The sequence below is a fragment of the Periophthalmus magnuspinnatus genome, chromosome 4 (assembly GCF_009829125.3).
Source record: "Periophthalmus magnuspinnatus isolate fPerMag1 chromosome 4, fPerMag1.2.pri, whole genome shotgun sequence".
NCBI classification, from domain to species: domain Eukaryota; kingdom Metazoa; phylum Chordata; class Actinopteri; order Gobiiformes; family Gobiidae; genus Periophthalmus; species Periophthalmus magnuspinnatus.
Window position 1 is genome coordinate 10,647,551 of NC_047129.1, and position 11,440 is coordinate 10,658,990.

Sequence of the window (11,440 nt, forward strand, 5' to 3'; positions counted from 1 at the left end):
AACATACTGATATGTTGTGTACACACATGCACTGAACAAGCTAGTCATGTTTTATGCATCACTCTTTTACATGGAATTGGTTTGATTTAAAAATCACCAGAATTTCTAGATAGTGCTGTTATGTATCCTCTTTAAAAAGTTATGAGTAATTTTAGAGCAGAAACATGACTGAGGGGTCCTGGATCATGTTAATTAAATCTTCAGGGGCAATTAAGAATAACCGTCTTTAACTGAGCAAAAGCATGTCTTTAAAGGAATCTGCAGTACCTGAGAGAACCCACAGTAACTCAAGGGGGACAGACTCCGCCCAGTGAGACATGACCTTTTTGCATGTTGTCTGTCAAAATGGCCATGAGGGATTCCTCACCCAAGACCCAGTTACCAAGTCACTGGAATAAGCTCTAGTCTTAACCTGAAGAGGAAGTAAAATGCCGCTCTGGGTACATTCATTATGAAGCAGTGCTAAATATTAAAAGCATTTACAACAAAAATGATATTACTATTTAATAGATATTAAATAATTAAATTGTAATAATAGTAATGTTACAAACATCAGCTTAAATAATGGGTTAAATAACATAAATAACATATTTACAACAATTATGCAGGTGTGTATTGATTTTTAACGTGACACAACATTTTCTGCAGCCGTTGAGCAGTCAAAATAACTAATAATACAGCAATAACACAATTATCAGTTCCTTCTATGCAACAATGCAATTTTTGACTACACAGAGACATGAAAGCTTTATATTATCTGTAATTTTCACATGTGAAAGAGGGAACACACAGGTCAATGATATAAACATGTTACGTGACTCACTGACAGCATCAGGTCCTAAAAAGGTGTGTCCATTTGGCTGCACTTGGCCACAGGCGACACCACACCATAGCTCCTCTCGTGCCACCGCAGCCACTGCATGTGCATCTCCTTTTGAACCTGTCAAACAGACAAAATACTTGATTATAGATACCTGGTCCTCAACCATGTCAACATTTGACAATGGCTTTTATTAGTCTCTTAATTAAACAATTAAGGAGGTGATGGAAAATCAGGAAGTCTGGTACTGACCTCTTGATTGAGAAAACAGTAAAGAATTGCTACAAGGAGACCCTACAACAGAGAAAACATTCATCAGTTGTTCAGAAGTCATCAAACCATAAATTCAGTCAAGTCAGTGGCTTCTGTTATTTTATTTTTTATTTGTTTATTTAACCTTTATTCAACCAAGTGAAATGTTTGTGATCTCATTTTCATTCACAAACATGAGCAGGCAAACAGGCACCGGCAGGAAGACAAACATACACACAACTGTACACATCACAGACAAGAAACACAATGCATTGAACATGTAAACAATCAACACAAGCAAAACGGACAAGCCTTAGGTTGTTTTCACACTGCCTCTAGTTAGGTCGACATAAAAGAGCATTCGCTCTGAGAGCAGTGTGCTTGGGCCAGTGTGAACACGACAGTCTCATTTTGGGCCACAGTAAATAGTCCAAGCGCGCTTCATACAGGAGGTCCCGGCACATCTCCTCCTCCCCCTGTCTGCGCCAGTGAACCTAGGTTTGTCTGTGTGTCTTGCGAAAGCTTTTTCTCTTCTGCCATCACATCTCCGTGTAGTCATCATGGGGCATTTAGCCACAGGTGCAGAAAAGACCTCTGTGTACAGGGAAAGTGAGGGGAAGTTTGGTGTCCCGCTAATGGGCTCTCACGTGGCTCATGGTGTGTGTTTGGGGTGAATGATGCGGTGTGTGTGTGAACAAGGCCGACTTAAATGTAAACAGAACTAAATCTAGTGCGCACTGGGGTCAGTCCACAGAGCGCACTAAGGCCTTAGAGTGTTAACAAGAACAAGTGTCACCAACAATCTGCTGGAGTAAACATTAGGGAAGTTAACGATATAACATAACAACATAATGCATATGCATAAGTATATGGGCATTATTGGACATAAAGGGTTAAGACACTAATGTTTATTATGAAAACTATAAAACTATGTGATGTTATATTATTGCATTATGTTTTCTAAATGTAGCTTTAATTCGCAGTAGTACCTGAAAGGATCCTAGGCAGAGCTCAATACAGAAGCGGAGACTGACACCGAAGTAGTCAGGCAGAAAGTTGAAGAACATGTAGTGAGTCCCAAACAACGGGATGAGAAGAAGAGTGGACTTGGTCAAACGCCTATAACCAAAATAAGACAAGAAGGAGACAAGGCACTTCCAATGTAAACTAACAGACCAACTTATTTATGTGTGCAATCATTAAATTGACATGCATCTTGAATGATCAAGAAGATGCATAACTTTTTAATATAACTTATGCATCTTCTTGATCATTCAAGATGATAATAATAATAATAATAATAATAATAATAATAATAATAATAATAATAATAATAATAATAATAATAATAATAATAATAATAATAATAATAATAATAATATAAGAGCAGAGGTTTTGCTTTTGAGTGAAGTTACCTTTCTATGCAGCATAATTAAGTCAAGCAGCACTACCTATAATCTCATTATGCATAGCATTCTTGTACACATTTACACTGTCAAGACCGGGATTAACATATTTATCAAATATTCATCAAATATTCATCATAGATTGTGATTCAGTCAAGTAAAAAAAATGTGTTATGTAAGGTTGTTTTAAGTTAAATTTTGTTCACTTAGGCAATATTTGATTTTTCAAACTCAGAGAAATAAAACTTTATAATTTGAAACATTTGCTCTCCTCTAAACAGGTAGGTGCTGATTATAATTGGATAATTCCAGGTAGCATTTTCAAATACAACAAAACACATCCATTATGTTTTGGTGCTGCAGGACAAAGACATAACCATGCATTATTACTATTGCATGTTCTATATTGAAACCTTGCCATTAGCATGTTGTGCATGTGCATATAATTGCCTGACCCGTGTCATCAGAAGGATTACCTGTACTGTGAGGAGTTGTTGAACTGGATCAGTCGAGGATTGAGTTTCTGAATTAGGATTCTGATAATATTCATGAAAAGCATAAAATTAACCTGTTGTAAACAAAGAAATGTTAATATCACCATGACAGTGACTGCTCTGCAACAAAACATGGTTATAGTTGTTAGTTGATGGTAATAATAAAGGCAGTGTGCACTGAGGTGTGAAATTAGCACAGGCATCAGGGCAATGTCAGACACACATTTAAATCAGTATAAAAACACATTTAAGTTGCCAATGTAATATTACATCTGCTTAACAAGGTGTAATTTTGTTTAGTAAAAATCACCGCAATGGACACAACAATAGGTCCCTTGATGATCCACCAAAACTGTGATTTCTCATTAATGTCCCAGCATCTGTTTCAAACAAACCATACAAAAAAAAAATTAGTGCTTTAGAATAAAATTACATCATAGCATATCTTCATTAATACAAACTCTGTATCCTCGAAATACATGCGAGATCCAATCCACAGAGAAATAAAGATGAAGGGAACTCCTGAACAAATACATAAAAAAAACACTGGTCATGGTTAAAACAAATGACAAACATGCAATGCATGGCCACTTTATAGGAATTTATAGAAAACAAGTATTTTTAATGTATCTGTAGTTATTTTCTCTTACATACAGATAGTGCTCACCCCATCCCAACAAGCTGAAGCCCCACATACAGCAGTGCATATGGTAAAGTGAGGAGAGCAACAGGGAATTGAGGTAGAGTGCCTCCACCAGGAGCCAGAAGAAATTGGCCATTACACAGTAATGACAGAAAATGACAGAAGCCTTACAGGCAAACTAAACAAAAGAAACAATGGGAGAAAAAAATTAAAGAGTAAGAGTTAGTACAAGAAAAGAGCCGTGCCAGCCAAAGGTAATCAACAATTAAATAATAAAAACAATACTGTTTAGAATGTCATATCTTACTGTGGAGAGGGTGCAGTGGTTGGTGTCATCACTGGAGAACAAAGTAGCATCCTTTATAAACACAGAAACAGCCTTCAAGATATATGTGATGAACAGCTGGATGTGAATGTAGTTTCGGGCACAGTGCAGCTTCCTGTGAAGAAATCAACTAGATTAAACCCACTTTTGTTAAATATTAATGACAGAAAACGTTCCCCTATTTGTAAGTGTATCCAAAAGACTTGATAATGAAATCATCTAAAGAGATGAGAAGACCTAGTATTCATTAAGAGTCTCTCAGCTCCAGAGCTGGATCGGGGGGAGGGGGGTGTAAGGACTCTTGACATCCTGTCACCTGCTAAATGAGGCAGCAAGGTTTGATTCTCACTCAGCATCCGCAATGAAGTACACACAAACTCTGTTGTTTTACTCTCACAGCAAATGATATGCCGCCAACTAAAGGGAGATTTTTGTGTTGTTTTACCCTTATTTTGTCAACTAGCTGTTATTAGTACAATAAACAATATTTTAGGCAGAACAGAATCACATATTATCTTTTCAAAAACAAGACATTCCCTTACTTCGATTGACATAATGACTTAGCATAAACAATTCAATACATCTAAAAAGTGAATCAGATACCTGGCAGAACTTGCCTCTGTTTAAATTTGGTTTGCCTTTCAGATATAAACAGTGCATTGCAGTAGCATATGGGGCTGCATACTGGGCAGATTATAATATTGAGTGGATGTGTGGGGTCTGCTAGTGTACCTAATATAAAACACTTGAAGCCCAAAAAAATTAGGATAATACACATTACAGCTCTTATTGTGTTCCTTTAATCACTGGCCTCCTCTGACATGTATTACAAAGGTCGCTGACTTTGTGCATTAACAGGGTGTACTGGAATTTGCACTATCTTCTGACAAAAATGTGCATTTCTGGTAAATTAAGCCTGATTTGAATAATGGCCATCTGTAAATGTAATATATTCGAACCTGAACAGCATCAGAATAAGCACAGCCACAGCCAGCACAACCAGAGATACACTGTAGCCGATGGTGTAGATGATCTTCAGAGTGGCAAAATATGACAGCTCAGTCTGAAAGCACATCAAAAAGGTATTTGCTTAAAAGGTTGTTCAAATCAAATATCAAAGCTGTGTGACATGCTAGAGCTGTTAAAATGAATATAATATATCAAAATGAGACCGAATAGCTTTAACTTTTAATGTGGCCACAAAAGAAGACTGAAAGAGAAGGTTAGATGTTCAGTGCAGTAATAATAAATTTGAATTTGAATTTGAATTTTATTTGAGTATGTTCATAAATCATGTAATACATGTCATTGCAGTCCATAAAATAAAATAAATTATCTTCCACAAAAAACATTGAACATTCTCAAAAGGGATGTAAATACCCAACTTGAAAACCTAGTGAAACATTCATTTCCATTGTTTTTCTCAATATTGGAAAATGTATATGACAATCAAAAGAAAAGTGTGTGGCAATGCATAAAACACTGTTTCAATGATAATTATGAACCAGAAATTACGTGGTATGATAGTGCTCCATTTTCTCTGTGTGAAACACAATATTGTGCCAATTACCTGATGGGCCTGTTGGCTGCTTTGCATTCAGAGGGAGCTTGTTTACGGTAAAATAGCTTGGTGTTCCAGTGAATTTTGAACTGCGGATATTATGTTTATATGAAATAAATACAGCAGCTTTAAGGGCTATTTGAGGGCTATTTCTATGCTCCTGTGCGTATTAGTGAAGAAAATTTGAACTTGAAGAAAAGTTGACCTAGCAATAAGAATGGTTCAAATAGCCAAAAATCCTCAAAAAGTCTAAACAGGACGCTGAAACCTATTTTAATAAATCCATTGGTGAAACTCATGAATAGCGGCACTGTAAAAAATATAATTGCTAGCATTATCATAACATTTCATTAATTGATGGTCATTAGTAAATGAATTTATATTTTTTGATAATTCATTATGTTCATTTGTTATTGTAGCCCCACTTGGCACCAAACTGTGTGAACATCTTCTGGCATTACATCACTTGTGAAAGTATCTAATAATCTGTCATCTATTTCCCGATGTACTTCTCATCTCACCTCAGGGAGGTCATCCTCCACGCTGCAGGCGATGTGGTACGGCGGGAACGGCTTGGACCACCCTCCACTGGTGCAGTTACGGGCCACCAACCCTGAGGTAACAAACTAAACATTGGACTATCTACTAAAACAAACAATGAATAATGAAATGTCAGTGTCCTGTGAAAATATGGCATGCCAGTTGTGTGGAGGCCAACTCATTACAAATCCAACAACACAGAATGCACTCTCAAAAAAAAAATTTTAAAAAATGAAATCCCAACTTTACAGTGCATTTCATTTTAATCCTTTTTTACTTGATGACCCCTGTTTATTTCAATTCAGTTTTAGTTTGTCACCTGTGGTATTTTTGAAGAGTGAAAAGACATCAGGACAGGCCCTGTAGACGGTTTCCCCGGTGACTGCATTAGGCCAGCAGACAACAGCATCCCACATGGACACACACCCTTTGGAAGAAATTATTCAAATGTGTGTCAGGCCCTGCCAACTAGACAACATCTTTATCTACTTATTATTTGTTTTATTTTGACATTTAGTGTGAGGCTAAAAGAACAGCAGTATAATTGACTGCACCATGGTGTAAATAGGAAACCCAGAAGCTGAAAATCATACCGTTATTGCTTTTGTTGGTGTGTTCTGCGATGTACTCAAGGCAGTGCTGCTCATCTCTCTCAAGCTGAAAAATGTATTCACACTCTGGGTGAAGCGTGGACAAAGCCTAGACATGGAGACAGTCTTTTCAACATCAACAACATCACTGTAGCAGGGCTAAGAGAGTGTTACTATGCAATGAATATGTTCTAAATGGCGTAAAGACACATTACATTGTCACCAAAGAATTTTTCCAAGATTATCATTCATCAAATTTCTCTGATAAGGTTGTTCAGCCCAGATATTAATGTGGGTTTGCTATAAAGGACACAGGCCTTAAATAACTATTCCAGCACTTCAGTGTCCAGCAGAGACTGAAAACAAACTGAACTGATTTATATTTAACTTTGACTTAACATTTATATCAGAACAATTCAAATCAATCTTCCACTAAAAGTGACTGGGTTATTGTAAATACAGAGTGAATAGTGACTTACTGAATGTGCATCTAAGACCTAAGAATACAAAATATAAAATGCAGTAAACACAACAGACCAATGTTATAGTTGACAGTCAGGTCACAACTGTGGTGTGGATGTTTTTGTTTCAGAGAAACGCTACCGTCCTTAGGGGCTTCAGGTGACAGAAATGCCAGAGGCTTAAAAAAGCAGTCAGGATTTACAATGTCATCAACATTTTCCTTGACAGAAATAAAACAATTTGTTAAAGTCTAAATGTTGACTTCTGCCATTGTTAATCCTGCGCCTGCAAACTCATACTCAGCTTTAAGGAGTGAACTAGAAATGTCACGGCAGACGTCAGCATCAGTCCACCTCAGCGGTGCACGGCTGACTGAGCATGGTGAGTCTTCATTATACTTTGTCATTATACTTTTGTCTACACTTATTATATTGTGACTACATCAGGAGCAGGGCTGTAGTCCTTTTGTAGTCCTGTGGTCGTTTAGCCAAACTGGTTGATGGTGTCTTAGTTGAACACATTTTTATTTGTTGACTCATTATTTTATTAAGATTATAAGGGTTCTTTTCTGTATAGATAGTTGTTTTTGTTTAGTCTTTAGTCGACCTAGAATTTCTTTAGTTGACCACAGCCCAAATCAGGAGTCTTGTGTTTCACCTGTAATGTCACATTTAATCTATGTTCACAGGTGTGGGTAGACTAAGGATTTCAGCTGAATGATTTTTGAATTAACTGCAATAACAGATGTTCTTTTTGAGCTTTTAACTCTCAGGGTCACCATAGAAAAGCCTCCAAGGGTGCAATGATTCACTGGTTAGTTTGACTGAGCAATCTTAGATGCACTTTGCAGATTGGTGTCATTCACAAAATAATTTCATGTTAGGGCTAAATGATTTAGGAAAAAAAACATCTAATTTCTCACAGGCATCAGGATAATTCAATTTACGGATTATGTTTTGTTAGCAATATTCTGTTCATAGATAACATTTTAGACATGTCCAGGAGCATTTCCATTTTAGAGATGACTGAAATATGAACTGCTAAACTAATACAAGAATTAGTTTGTAGAGGTTTAAACAACAAGGTTAGCAGGGTTTTTTTTTTGTTTTTTTTTGTTTTTTTTTTACATAAGACTATATTTAACCTGTTGTTTGCTAAGGAAATCATGTTAGCTAAATAATCTTTACAATTTGCTAACTGCAACTATAATGATTATTTCAGTTTGATTGCAATATATCTTGTAGCCCTAGTTCAAATCCAAATAGATGCATACGATTCTTTTACTTCCTTATAGATCTAGTGCTGAGTTGTGGGTACCCATTTGCCTCTAAGTTGGTTCACACTCCACTGTGATTGGCTAAATCCTCCTGTCAATCACTGAGCATGATAGAAGCTTTCCAGTGTGACGAGCTGGTTGGGAGAGTCAGCCTATGCCTGTGTTTGAGCCTGAAGCAGCATTAAATAGAACACTGAATCACACTGGCAGATTGTCATGGGGTCACAATTATACTATATTGCATTGAGAAATGTAATGAAATTAATGAAAAAGACAGAAAATTGAGAAGTACACCACCAAGTAAAAAGACAATGGTGCTATTATTACAAGATATAGTGTCCTGAATATAGCAAACTACTTTGATCTTATTTCAAAGACCTAAGAAGAAACACTGACAACATAACAGCAGGAATTAATGAAAAGTAACTTGAGGAACCGAAATCCTATGGGACAAAGACACTCTCTAAGGATCGCACTGTATTGAGCGGTTTTCATTAGCCCCAGGTTAACGATACATTGTGTAATAGTAAAACACTGAAAAAATATATGACAGATTCAGCAAAGAGAATTGGCGCATGTTTACCAAAGCCCCCAATCAGAAACCCACCTGGAGCTGTTCTGTGAAAGAACATGTCGAAGCATCCCTGTGCATTGATTTGATCTATTATCATGTTTGTTGTCGCATGTAGCCTGAGTGAAGACAAACGTAAGGAGACTTAGAAATGAGTATAAACATGGCATGCGACAAAAATGAGGTAATTATTTACTAAGGATCATGCTGTAAACTGGAGCATGTGGAGAATTTAAGAAGTGAATAACATTATAGATTCCTGACAACTCACTAATTGCTTTGTATTCATTATTGATATACCCCTGTCAATAGAGACGTAGCATACTATAAATAGTACCCAAACAGGCCTAATTGGGGAGGCGTAATAAAGTTTTTTCTTCTTGTGTCCTGTGTGCAATCCTTATTCACAGTTGTTCACTATGATACTGTGTCGACTGCCATTGTTTATTAACAGATTACACATTTTCTTTGTTTGATTAAACCACATGCTGTCTGTTAATACTTGACCTATTTATAAATTCCTTGGTTTCTATGCACAACTTCTGATATCGACAACTGACGATTGCGAACACCGAATTTTAGCTTTTATCAAACTCACTTAAAGCAATAAGCTAGTCCTTCTATCCAGTGCCACAAAGAAAATAAGTGTTGACCTCCTTCCCCTATCAGACATCACAGCAGCTGTCAATCATTACATAATGTGTTGTGTTGAAGATGCTGTGAACATATGCATTCTAGACCAGCTTAACATAATTATGCATTGAATTGTGTGTGGTTAAGCATCAGGTGAGGTAAACCTGAATGGTTATGTTCATAGAGGTACATACCGTGCTTGTGCATTTCAGCTTGTATTAGAAAGGGGCAAAACCAAAAACATCAAAATATAGTATTTCAGGTGAGTGTACTATGAGCTGTGAAACTAAATGCAATGCCAAAGGGCTCTCTGGACTTGTGCAGTGTGCTGTAAAAATACTCTCAGAGAGGTGAAACCCATTATCCACTAACTAGCACCCAAAAAGGCTCTCACTTTGCAGATGTTGCTTACTATTTTCACAAGCAGATGATACCCCTGTGCCCAGCTAGTCTGCACCATTGTCAAACTGAATATACTTGCTTGCTCAGTCTAAGGCTGTGTAATTCTCTCTATACACAGTTAGGTATAGCCATAGGAATAGCAATCTGAAAAAAATATGTAAATGCAAAATGCTTGGACATTGTTTCTTTCACGGCAATCTGTGGATGTATGATTACAGCCATAAACATTTTATTTTTGTGAAGCACATTTTGCGCTTTTGCAGGGCTGGAAAATAAAGTAAAGCCTAGTATACAGATGATTTTCACTGTTCCTCAATGTTCATCATTCACACTTTATTCATTTTTATATGAATTTACATCTCTGGTGTACATTTTTGTCAAAGCTTTTGACTATAGGCAAATGAAAATGTAATGTTAACCAATTGGCACTCACGGTGTAACAACTGTGTAACTTTCCCACCAGCTTGTCTCCATAAAAAGATTCTTGCTTTATCTGGAATTTTCACTGCATTACGTGTATCTAGTGCCATGAAGACAAGCAGCTGACAACACCACAGGAAAACTTACGGGTCAGATTTGTGTGGGGGCAAGCATACTCAGAATAAGAATGCACATTTTGAAGGGTATTTTGGAGCAATAAAAACACATGTAATTGAATAGATGTGGATATGTTTAACGGCCTATGTGGAACATTTCAGGCTAAATAGGGGCATCAGCGTCTCCATGTATAACATACAAATGCATGTACAAGCAGGTGGTGGTGGACCTCCCATTACATAGTACACCTTGAAAAAAATAAATAGGTCTAGATATATATTTTAATATCAACCTGAAGAGGGAACCCACAATTAGGAGAAATTAGGCTATTCCAGCTGGGCTCACTCCCTTTGTTGACACAAGCTGTCATTCAATCCAGATTGTCACAGCCAAATGATGAGATCCAAGATCATGGTCTCTGGGGTAAATTTTGAATAGTTCTAATCATCACATTTCTTCTAGCATTGTATTGTGACATTTCAGTGTTGATGAAACTCTTTTATTTTCTCCCCGTTTAAAAAGAGGTGCTTTTTTGTCCTGATGACTGTAAATGGCACACGTCTTCATCTCAAACTCGTGCCAGATCCAGCCCACATAGAAAAAAGCTCATAAAAATAGGACGTGTTGTTTGTGGATTTTTGCAATGTCTTAAACTTCCATAGTATGCAACAGGATTGATTCACCCAACACTGAAGTTTTACGAAACGCTTCAAATAGGCTAATTAAGAAAGGTATGCATAAAATTGCCAGAATTTTACCCATTACTTACAGTTGGTAGAAGAATCAAAATGATGAGGGCACATGTGGTCCGGAGAAGGAGCATGTTGCGGTTCTGTGGGTTTTTTCCCGGCAGACTGAAGCGTGAATGAATCCAGTGCGCTCTGAGCCCTGAGCTCCGGATACTGAACATCCCACTGCGCTTTTGGCT

At 37.0% G+C, this 11,440-nt stretch overlaps 1 protein-coding gene across 1 annotated transcript; it reads right to left on the reverse strand.

The window, feature by feature from the left end:
- Window positions 1-838: 838 nt before the first annotated feature.
- Window positions 839-11,335, reverse strand: ghrhrl (growth hormone releasing hormone receptor, like). The gene is made up of 13 exons (XM_033964747.1): window positions 11,282-11,335; window positions 6,635-6,740; window positions 6,361-6,468; window positions 6,023-6,114; window positions 4,900-5,003; window positions 3,923-4,055; window positions 3,640-3,793; window positions 3,434-3,494; window positions 3,283-3,352; window positions 2,955-3,046; window positions 2,062-2,191; window positions 1,073-1,114; window positions 839-940 (listed from the first exon to the last, which is right to left on the reverse strand). The coding sequence occupies exons 1-13, from the start codon at window positions 11,333-11,335 to the stop codon at window positions 839-841; spliced, it is 1,248 nt and encodes a 415-aa protein (XP_033820638.1).
- Between the last annotated feature and the right edge of the window lie 105 nt (window positions 11,336-11,440).